Source organism: Schistocerca serialis, chromosome 7 (genome assembly GCF_023864345.2).
Source record: "Schistocerca serialis cubense isolate TAMUIC-IGC-003099 chromosome 7, iqSchSeri2.2, whole genome shotgun sequence".
Taxonomy (NCBI): Eukaryota; Metazoa; Arthropoda; class Insecta; order Orthoptera; family Acrididae; genus Schistocerca; species Schistocerca serialis.
The window spans coordinates 427,691,709-427,703,912 of NC_064644.1; the positions used below are offsets into that span (position 1 = coordinate 427,691,709).

General features: G+C 38.1%; 1 protein-coding gene across 1 annotated transcript in view; it reads left to right on the plus strand.

Annotated features, from left to right (window-relative positions):
- LOC126412869 (protein polybromo-1) overlaps positions 1-12,204 on the plus strand; it is a 325,260-nt gene that overhangs the window by 245,301 nt on the left and 67,755 nt on the right. Inside the window, 2 exon segments of the mRNA XM_050082745.1 lie at positions 31-203; positions 10,939-11,111. Of these exon segments, the coding sequence (XP_049938702.1) occupies positions 31-203; positions 10,939-11,111 (346 nt within the window).

Genomic DNA, 12,204 nt, shown 5'->3' on the forward strand with positions numbered 1-12,204 from the left:
TGATTATTGATGTAATTGTATCTCTTTCAGAGGTGCTTGTTTTTTTCGTGGTCCGTTCATGGTTTCACCTGTTGATATTCCACAGACTCCACAGAAACTTTTTTATAAACAAGAAGTGTTTCTGAGCAATGTAGAAGAAACAAATCCTGTTGAATTTGTTGTTGGCAGGTGTGCTGTTTTAGAACATGCAGAATATATATCGTGTAAGTATTTTAGTTGAAATATACATATTTTGTGGATGAACTTGCTGGTTTTGTTGTATTTCAGATTGCTTGATTTTTGCTGCAACTATCTGTTCAGTTTGGTTGATGCAACAAACAAGTTGTTCCTGTGGTCGATGACAACAGAGTTAACAAAATGAATGATCAGCCAAAGAACAAAGTCCAAAACATAACAAATGTCATTGTAAGCATTCGCAAACAGTCCAATAAGTGATTCGAATAAAAAAATGTCAATCACTCTACTATCTGTGACACATATTGAAGGCTTCAGAGAGTGGTAAGAGCGGTTGGAATAGCTGGAGCTGTGGTATTTACAGACACTGCCATGGCCCATGAGACATTCCCGTAACAGTGCCTCTATGAGAAAATGCTGCAGCCATGGAATGAAGCTCAATTATCCACGATCTTTCTTTGATCTCGATACGTGGGCTGGCTGGGGAATCTGAATCAGTCTTGGATTTTAAGTCATCCACATTTAGAAATTGATATTTCCATATTCACTTATGATGCAAGATGATCAACCTTTGTGGGAATTATTTTTTGTTCAGTAAAAACATGCTTTTACACTTTACAAGAAACTTTTAAAAAATGGTGTCAAATATGGGAAATAACCTTTTAAGTGATAAAAGTTATTTATAGGATCTTCCCCTTGCCTTTCCTTAATTAATGTATGATACATGTACATAATAGGCATCAAAATATTCACCAGGGACTTCTTTATTATCTAATAAAGACTATCTGAATTTTGTACTATGTTTAGCAATTGATGTGACATTTACCGACACTTTAGCACAACAAACCACACTAAACATTATGCAAACCTTGCAGTCACCCTGTTGATTCACGTTTTTGTGAAGCTAAGGTACCATGCTAGGCAGATTTATTATTTATACTGCAGCCTGTGAAAAACGAAGTACAAGTGTTCCCTATTACAAAGCTCCCCAAACCTGATCATGTTAAGTGTAACTTGTCCGGAAAAGTGCCGTCAGCAGATGTACACAGTGCACGGAACTTACATGGCTGTTTTAAATTTTGTAACAGAATGTGTGTGAAATATTATAAAGTGGCTTAAGTATAAACCTGTGCTACAGATCAGTCTGGTCACCACAGTCTTGATTTCACATTAACTGGGTTCGCCAACTCGCATCCAAATGGTCACTTTCAAATTGACCTAGACCTCAGGCTACAATATTGATCGGCCTATCTCCACAGCCAAGATTCCAGGGGAGGGTACCATACCACACTTAAGCCTCTAAAGCAGACACATCATAATGTTGGACGTTTTTGCAGTAAATCTGTGGAGTATGTTTTTGTAGGATTTCTAGATTTCTTATTGATCTCAGAACTACCACAGAAAAATAACAAATATGTAGGTACAGCTTCCAAATTTTTCTCTTTTTCGTAGTAGTGAAGAGAGTAAAACCAAATGTAGAGATCATGTAACCCTTTGGTGCACACACTTGTTAAAACAGTCTAGATAATGAACAGTGTAATTATTTGAATCGGTAACAGGATTTCCAGAAGAATGCTGAAGATTAGATGGGTAGATCACATAACTAATGAGGAGGTATTGAATAGAATTGAGGAGGAGAGGAGTTTGTGGCACAACTTGACAAGAAGAAGGGACCGGTTGGTAGGACATATTCTGAGGCATCAAGGGATCACAAATTTAGCATTGGAGGGCAGCGTGGAGGGTAAAAATTGTAGAGGGAGACCAAGAGATGAATACACTAAGCAGATTCAGAAGGATGTAGGTTGCAGTAAGTACTGGGAGATGAAGAAGCTTGTACAGGATAGAGTAGCATGGAGAGCTGCATCAAACCAGTCTCAGGACTGAAGACAACAACAAACAGGATTAACCGATATAGGTTCCAATATTAGTCATTTTCTCACAAAAGCTTAGAGAACAATTACAAATCCAGAAATCATATTAAATTCCAGTGGACACTTGCTGGAAAAACGAGTGAAATTATGTATCGTGGAGTGGTTGGAATCGGTAAGTAGGGTTGGCCTTAGCGTAATTCCAGTTACTGATCCCAATATTTGTTAGACCCTACTTTTTGTGAATTTTCATTACTTGTGTGCTAGCCCTGTTAGATTTAATAATTATTATTAAAAATTAACTTTATTTCGCAATATTGTGACTTCATCATGCGCTATACTGTAATGAATTTACAGGTTCTCTGTTCTTCTTTTACTCATATAAATCACGATAATAATTTATTTCAAACATATATACTTCTCTTCTTCTGTTCTTACTTATTTTCGTTACCTTCAGTTCTTTTCTAAATAATTTGTGGCTAAGTAATTAACCACATGAACTGTGGTTGTAATTTTACCGTATGCTAAATTCATTTGTTTATGAATATGATCAGCTGCTTTCAAAGATTGCCTCTATGTAGTGTCTCTGCCTTAGTGTGACATCATTGCTCAAAGCCGTCAACTGGAATCGCACACTAGAATTGATCCAGAAAGCTTTATGTATGCTTGCTTTTATGCGGTGTTTGCTGTATGTTCTGGTATTCGTGAAATTGTGTGACGAATTTTTGTGAGATTTAGTGTTTCTGTGATGAGTTCATCTAAGAAACGATTTCATGTCTTTCAGGAAGGCATATTCTGCTGTTTTCTGTGTATTATGCGATCACGGAAAGGTGAAACATTCACATTCTGTTCCATGTACTCATGTGATATAAACATGGCTTACGGGGGAAGAACTGAATTAATAAATCGTATTAAATCCATTAAACACATCTCCAATATGAAAATGAAGGATAGTAGGAAAATTGATTCATTTTTTTTTACCTCTCCTTGAGCTGACCTTGGTGTAATAAGAGCAGAATGTTTGTTCACTTCATTTTTAATTGAATATAATATTCCATTCGCTGCTGCTGATCATGCAGGTGCCCTTTTTAAGATGATGATCTCTGGTTCGGAAATCGCAAAAAGATAAGATTGTGGTCGTACAAAGACTTCACATATTTTGGAAAGAAATGGCTACAGGTTAAAGAAATGAACTCATTGCTTGCATGCAACGTGAACTATTATCTTTGGCTACAGATAAGAGCAATGACAATGATGCTAACCTTTGTCCCTCAGTCACATGCATGCACCCATTAATTTTTTGCGATTTGGCATCTTCTGGATTTCTGTTTTTGAAAGTTGGCAGGTATGCATTTATGTCTGTAGAAAGCTTGAACATGTGTGAATTCCACATCTTTATGTAAAAGACCCTAATGTGTTGTTGGTGAACTGATGGTTTGAAAAGAAGGTAGCTTTGAAGGAAGCAAATGGAAAATATGTCTGCCCATTTATTTGGCTGTGTGCTGGTGCCATTGGTGTTTCTTCTAATCTTTAATTTTTGTATAATTGACATCTTCTATTAAAGATCATTCTGAGTAACAGTTAGTCCGCCCCGATAGCTGAGTGGTCAGTGCGGCAGTCTGTCACGCCAAGGGGCCCGGATTCGATTCCTGGCTGTGTCGGAGATTTTCTCCGCTCAGGGACTGGGTGTTGTGTTGTCCTCATTATCATTTAATCATCAGTGGAAGGCAACGGGAAACCACCACTGGAATCACTTCCTTAGATGCTCATGTGGTGGACCTATCTGACAACGCTTCCCCCGTGACAAGACCTGCTGTAAGGCAGAACACAAAGTTTTTTTTGAATAACAGTTAAATGTTATTGGAAGCCTTTTTTGCATTGGTGGTGGTGGTGGTGGTAGAAGACATTTTCATTACCAGTGTCTTCTGAGTGGGGTGGTCTAGTGGTTAAAATGCTGAGCTTTTTTTCTTTCAGAATGGGTGGGATTAAATTCCCATAGTAGCCACCCTCATTTTTGTTTCCTGTGGGTATTCTAAATCAGTTTTGTTGAATACTAGGTTGGTCAATTAAACAAATGTCGTGCTTCTATCACAGCAAATTAAAAGTTTATCTTCATATAATGTGTGTCATTCAATCTTATGCCTTGATTGTTTTGACAGTGGAGGAACTCTTGAGGCACTTACAAGACCATCATCAGCATTAATCTCAGGACACGGTTTGGGAACTTTATGATGGATTCTCTAATTGTATTGCTACATTTATAATAAAAATAGTGCTGCTATAAAATTTTAATGTACTGCTACGTGAATATCAATTCAAAACAGTGTGTGTGTGTGTGTGTGTGTGTGTGTGTGTGTGTGTGTGTGTGTGTGATGTACCACCAATAGTCTGTAATGTGAAATACCAACGTATACCAATGTATAGTTATTTGATAAAGTTCCCAGTGCTGAAAGAAGTTGTTACACTTTTCATGCTCAAAATTGTATCGGTTTAGAGTTTTATAGTTAATGGGCACCATACAGTTTCTGATCAAGACACATTGCTTGTCCGAAACATTCCTGTTAATGTGTTATAAAAAGAAATAAAGGAAGACCTAGTTCTGTTTATCTTGTACCAACGTGCTGTCCACCCTCCCCTGCCCGCTGCATAATAATGTTATCCAACAGTCACAGCCAGAATCATTGTAGTATGCTGGGCCTTCCATTTCCCTCACCCCCCTACAAATTTTCCCTCTTTTGTCGTTGCTTCTTCTAGCTCATAATGAATTTTCAGTGATTATATACGTTAATGACATGTATCTTATTGGCAATAAATCCTTTAATCTGGCAATACATTAGTTGTTTAACATTTGCACTATGAGTGAAACATGCAGTAAAAGTAGAAAAATACATCTACTTGCTGAAAAAAGCAAGAGACTCTTTGAAAGCTGTTTGTGTACAATGTGATAGACTTTCATGTACAAGTCAAAATGTGAAGCCTATATCACTGCAGCATTAAAACTTACTGCAGGACATACACTGGGTAAGTATAGGCCACAGGAGATAATGACAGATGGAGGGGAAACATAGTTTGTTAATGTTGTTGTTGCTGTTGTTGTTGTTGTGGTCTTCAGTCCTGAGACTGGTTTGATGCAGCTCTCCATGCTACCTTATCCTGTGCAAGCTTCTTCATCTCCCAGTACTTAGTGCAACCTACATCCTAGTGAATCTGCTTAGTGTATTCATCTCTTGGTCTCCCTCTACGATTTTTACCCTCCACGCTGCCCTCCAATGCTAAATTTGTGATTCTTTGATGCCTCAGAACATGTCCTACCAACCAATCCCTTCTTCTTGTCAAGTTTTGCCACAAACTCTTCTTCTCCCCAATTCTATTCAATACCTCCTCATTAGTTATGTGATCTACCCATTTAATCTTCAGCATTCTTCTGTAGCACCACATTTCAAAAGCTTCTATTCTCATCTTGTCCAAACTATTTATCGTCCATGTTTCACTTCCATACATGGCTACACTCCATACAAATACTTTCAGAAATGACTTCCGGAAACTTAAATCTATACTCGAAGTCAACAAATTCCTCTTCTTCAGAAACGCTTTCCTTGCCATTGCCAGTCTACATTTTATATCCTCTCTACTTTGACCATCATCAGTCATTTTGCTCCCCAAATAGCAAAAATCCTTTACTACTTTAAGTGTCTCATTTCCTAATCTTATTCCCTCAGCATCACCCGACTCAATTCGACTACATTCCATTATCCTCGCTTTGCTTTTGTTGATGTTCATCTTATACCCTCCTTTCAAGACACTGTCCATTCCTTTCAACTGCTCTTCCAAGTCCTCTGCTGTCTATGACAGAATTACAATGTCATCGGCGAACCTCAAGTTTTTATTACTTCTCCATGGATTTTAATACCTACTCCGAATTTTTCTTTTGTTTCCTTTACTGCTTGCTCAATATACAGATTGAATAACATCGAGGAGAGGCTATAACCCTGTCTCACTCCCTTCCCAACCACTGCTTCCCTTTCATGCCCCTTGACTCTTGTAACTGCCATCTGGTTTCTGTACAAATTGTAAATAGCCTTTCGCTCCCTGTATTTTATCCCTGCCACCTTTAGAATTTGAAAGAGGGTATTCCAGTCAGCATTGTCAAAAGCTTTCTCTAAGTCTACAAATGTTAGAAACGTAGGTTTGCCTTTCCTTAATCTTTCTTCTAAGATAATTCGTAAGATCAGTATTGCCTCACATGTTCCAGTATTTCTACGGAATCCGAGCTGATCTTCCCCGAGGTCGGCTTCTACCAGTTTTTCCATTCGTCTGTAAAGAATTCGCATTAGTATTTTGCAGCTGTGACTTATTAAACTGATAGTTTGATAATTTTCACATCTGTCAACACCTGCTTTCTTTGGGATTGGAATTATTATATTCGTCTTGAAGTCTGAGGGTATTTCGCCTGTGTCATACACCTTGCTCACCAGATGGTAGATTTTTGTCAGGACTGGCTCTCCCAAGGCAGTCAGTAGTTCTAATGGAATGTTGTCTACTCCGGGGGCCTTGTTTCGACTCAGGTCTTTCAGTGCTTTGTCACACTCTTCACGCAGTATCATATCTCCCATTTCATCTTCATCTACATTCTCTTCCATTTCCATAATATTGTCCTCAAGTACATTGCCCTTATATAGACCCTCTATATACTCCTTCCACCTTTCTGCTTTCCCTTCTTTGCTTAGAACTGGGTTTCCATCTGAGCTCTTGATGTTTATACAAGTGTTTCTCTTTTCTCCAAAGGTCTCTTTAATTTTCCTGTAGGCAGTATCTATCTTACCCCTGGTGAGATACGCATCTACATCCTTACATTTGTCCTCTATCCATCCCTGCTTAGCCATTTTGCACTTCTGTTGATCTCATTTTTGAGACGTTTGTATTCCTTTTTGCCCACTTCATTTACTTCATTTTTGTATTTTCTCCATTCATCAATTAAATTCAATATTTCTTCTGTTACCCAAGGATTTCTACTAACCCTCTTCTTTTTACCTACTTGATCGTCTGCTGCCTTCACTACTTCATCCCTCAGAGCTACCCATTCTTCTTCTACTGTATTTCTTTCCCCCATTCCTGTCAATTGTTCCCTTATGCTCTCCCTGAAACTCTGTACAACCTCTGGTTTAGTCAGTTTATCCAGGTCCCATCGCCTTAAATTCCCCCCTTTTTGCAGTTTCTTCAGTTTTAATCTACAGTTCATAACCAATAAATTGTGGTCAGTCCACATCTGCCCCTGGAATTCTCTTACAATTTAAAACCTGGTTCCTAAATCTCTCTCTTACCTTTATATAATCTATCTGTTACCTTCTAGTATCTCCAGGATTCTTACATGTATACAACCTTCTTTTATGATTCTTGAACCAAGTGTTAGTTATGATTAAGTTATGCTCTGTGCAGAATTCTACCAGACGGCTTCCTCTTTCATTTCTTAGCCCCAATCCACATTCACCTACTATGTTTCCTTCTCTCCCTTTTCCTACTGTCGAATTCCAGTCACCCATGAGTATTAAATTTTCGTCTCCCTTCACTACCTGAATAATTTCTTTTATCTCATCATACATTTCAATTTCTTCGTCATCTGCAGAGCTAGTTGGCATATAAACTTGTACTACTGTAGTAGGCATGGGCTTTGTGTCTATCTTGGCCACAATAATGCGTTCACTATGCTGTTTGTAGTAGCTAACCCGCACTCCTCTTTTTTTTTATTCATTATTAAACCTACTTCTGCATTACCCCTATTTGATTTTGTATTTATAACCCTGTATTCACCTGACCAGAAGTCTTGTTCCTCCTGGCACCGAACTTCACTAATTCCCACTATATCTAACTTTAACCCATCCATTTCCCTTTTTACATTTTGTAAGCAACCTGCCCGATTAAGGGATCTGACATTCCGCACTCCGATCCGTATAACTACAGTTTTCTTTCTCCTGATAACGACGTCCTCTTGAGTAGTCCCCGCCCGGAGATCCGTATGGGGGACTATTTTACCTCCGGAATATTTTACCCAAGAGGACGCCATCATCATTTAACCATACAGTAAAGCTGCATGCCCTCTGGAAAAATTACGGCTGTAGTTTCCCCTTGCTTTCAGCCGTTCACAGTACCAGCTGTTTTGGTTAGTGTTACAAGGCCATATCAGTCAATCATCCAGACTGTTGCCCCTGCAACTACTGAAAAGGCTGCTGCCCCTCTTCAGGAACCACATGTTTGTCTGGCCTCGCAACAGATACCCCTCCGTTGCGGTTGCACCTACAGTACGGCCATCTGTGTCTCTGAGGCACGCAAGCGTCCCCACCAACTGCAAGGTCCGTGGTTCATGGGGGGTGTTTGTTAGTGGATTATACAAATTACTAATGCGACAGTGTGTGCAGCATCACAGATTCTGCAGAAACTGATCATATTTGAATGAAATTAAGTTAAACCAAGATTAATGTAAAGGTATGGTATGAAAAACCTTCACAATTCTGAAAACAAAAATATTTAATAATGCTTTTTCAAAAACACTTGGAAGTTAAAAAAATGCCTCGTACACAGTTGTTCATTAAATATGCACACATGAAAATTGAAGATGGTGAAATAAAGACTGAGAGTCTGAATTCTGTGCTCCAAATGTATTTTACGGAAGACAGCGCATATTTATTTTTCTCTTGTCATTACTTGGAATGTAATTCATGTGAAAACAAGGCTCTTTTTGTACTATTAGTTTCTTACTAATCTTTTAAATGACAGGTAATCTGTGTATTAAAGAGAATGTTGGTGGTGGTAGTTTTCAAGGTAGCTTACGGTGTGACGCTGTGTTGCTGTAAGGTTAAGCATACCGATTCGTTTAGTTACATACGTTTCATCCTTATCTCTTACGTATGGTATCATTACCAGTTTAGGCTTCTTAGCATGTCTTCATCAGATGCTCTGTTGAAAAAGAGATAGTAAAAAGAGGAAACCACGTTAACATTTCTACACTTTGATTGATGGGGCTTATGACTACAGTCAGCTATGTAAGAGTACGAAGTTAGTTATTTGTAAATCATAAATATAAAATCAAAATATTTACAATGAAAGTTCATTGTGAGATATACTCTTCACAAAGTGAAAACTATTAAAAAATTACGTAACTACTGATGCAGGTAATCAAGCCATACACTAGATCAGTTTAAATGATCCAGAGCAGAAATTTTCAATCTGCAGCGGAGTGTGCGCTGATATGAAACTTCCTGGCAGATTAAAACTGTGTGCTGGACCGAGACTCAAACTTGGGACCTTTGTCTTTTGCGGGCAAGTGCTTTACCATCTGAGTTACCCAAGCACAACTCACAACCCGTCCTCACAGCTTTAATTCCACCAGTACCTCGTCTCCTGCCTTGCCCACGAAAGGCAAATGTCCCGAGTTCGAGTCTTGAGCTGGCTCTCAGTTTTAATCTGCCAGGAAGTTGCAGGTTCTAGGCGCTACAGTCTGGAACCGTGCGACCGCTACAGTCGCGGGTTCGAATCCTAGTTGGGTTTATGTAGTTCTAAGTTCTAGGGGACTGATGACCCCTGTAGTTAAGTCTCGTAGTACTCAGAGTGATTTGAAACATTTGAAGTTTCAGGTTAAAAGATGTCTGCCTACAAATGTGTTTCGCAATTGACTAATTGGTTACCAATGGTCACTTACCGCAAGTGTACACTGAACAGCCAGTATGAAATAATTGTCAAATCAAGCGGCTATTAGACATGACCATACTGACTACTTACGTAGTTTTCCAACAATCAAGAGTGAAGTTATGTTTACATTGTGAGCACTTTTCCTGACGTGCTGAGTTGCACTTTGATGAGTAAATATGTAATGTATGAAAGTGTGAATTGTTTTGTACAGAAGTAAATTTGATTTTGTGATTTTGTTTCCTTGTGTTTTACTATCCCTGTTTTTTCCTTTTTTAAATAAAGTAGTCATTGGATGATGATGATTTGCTGAGAAGTCATAACCAGTAATGATCCCGTTTGTGTGACCTGAGGCTGAAGTGTATTACTTAAAAAATAGAAAAAACATTTGCAAGATGGTCATTTATGTTCTCCTAATGTAGTATGTCCTACTCCGTGTAAATATTGTGGTATAAATTGCTGTTCTTTATTGTAAATTTTTCAACATTTATTGTAATTTTTTTCATCCATCATTAGTTCACAGCAGAACAGCAACCTAGTTAGAACACAGTGTAGTTTCTGAAAACAGCAGTCACGTAAAGCTGATAAACACCATCTTTGATTTGGATGTGCATTATTTTGTGAGAACAAATTCACATACAAAATGACATATTAATGCGGGAAAGGTTTTAGCAAAGGTGGAACAAAGCTTTTGTGGTTGAGTTCGAGGTTCGGTGACCATTGACAAGATTGTCAATTGTGCTTTCCCCTCCCTATCGCAACATGCAGATAATATGACACAGTGCTGCCCCTGTCACACACTGTGCTTGACCAAGCTGTACTTTTCAACCTACAATCAAATATTTACGGATTAATGATTCTTCAAATTTATGGGTTTAGTTAAATTATGTTGCACTTGGTTTCTTCGTTATGTTATGCCAATTTAAAATGACACCTCGCTGTTTGTAATTCCTCCTCCTTTTTTTTTTTTTTTTTTTTTTTTTTTTTTTTTTTTTTTTTTTTTTTTTTTTTTTTAAGTCAAAAAAGGTTGGTGGTGGTGGGATAGGAAATTGCATTGTGTAGTTCTCTTAGTCAGATCCGTTCTGTAATTAATGATCAATAGGTCACATTTTGTGATCAGTTTTATATTCTAATTGATTTGTGCAACATGATAATTTTCCCATGAGTTTTGTCTTCACAATATGTATTTTTGCGAATAATAACCGAATTGTTGCAGGTCGCCCAACAGAGATACCAGAACAAGATGTATACGTCTGTGAATCTGTATATGATGAATCTCGCCGCCAGATTAAAAAATTACCTAGAGAAGGACTTAAAAAATATGCTCATAGTAATGCTGTAATAGAAGATGAAATATACTTCTTCCGTAGGCTCATCAATCCTCCAAAGGTGTGCCATCTAAATTTTTCCCCTTGCATGTTGTGTTTATACAGTCAGTATGCATTGCTGTTGCATTTGTTTTTCTTTTGGGAGTATTAACTTGTTTACTTAACTTTTTATTTTTTATTTAACATTAGCATCAGCTTATTACCATACAAAGAATTATGTTCCAATTTTTATTGGTAGTATGTAAAATTATCTTTGTGTGATGAGAGCATTTAAAATTTAGCAAACATAGGCTAAATCTGTGTGTTGCAATTCAGACCTTTCTAGCAATCTGAGCAAAATCTGTAAGATACCTGTCATTTGCACACAGATGTGAAGTGAAGTGACACAAGCTAGTGATAAACTTTTACCTGAAGTTAACAAGCTACACAAAGTTTAAATTCAATTAAAACCCTGTGACACTTCGTATATCAAACTTTGTCGACTCAAGTATTTGACAAGCGACACTTAAGTGTGGGTGTAAATAAAGGATGACAGAAAAGCATCTAGATGTTTCATCATCCAGCAGAAAGAGGAGATGATGGGAGAAAATAAAATAGAGAAGTTATTTATTGTCTTCAATCAAGGGAACTGGCAGAGAAAAAAATAACTTGTGAGAGGGCAATAAGTGACACACCACACACCTGCATGTGTCTGTGGCATCTGACTAACAGCAGTGAGGGGAGAGGAAAGATGTGCAGCAGTTGGAAGATAAGATGTACATGAAAAGGAGGTAATGAGAGGCATTTTAGAGGAAGAAAAGGAAGCAGATTTTTTTTTTTTTTTTTTTTTTGGGGGGGGGGGGGGGGCGGTCTGCATAGGGGAGATACTGTCTTTCTCCTTGGCTGTCTGTAAAATAAAAGTGGTTGATGCTTAATGGAGCTCAGTTCTAGCTGGCTAAACTTGAATTTTGTGAAATTAGGTTTCCCAAACAGTGGACTGGTGACACTGCTAGTTCTTTATAACTGTAAGCTTCTGTATTGTACATTGCTGAAACAGTCTTTATTGGACGATATCTCGGGCATATGGTGCAGCCTAGTTTAATGAGGCGTGCCCAGGTAAGTGGAGCTATGTCCAAAGTCAACACGTATAACCCTAGCTGCACACGAGTCACATA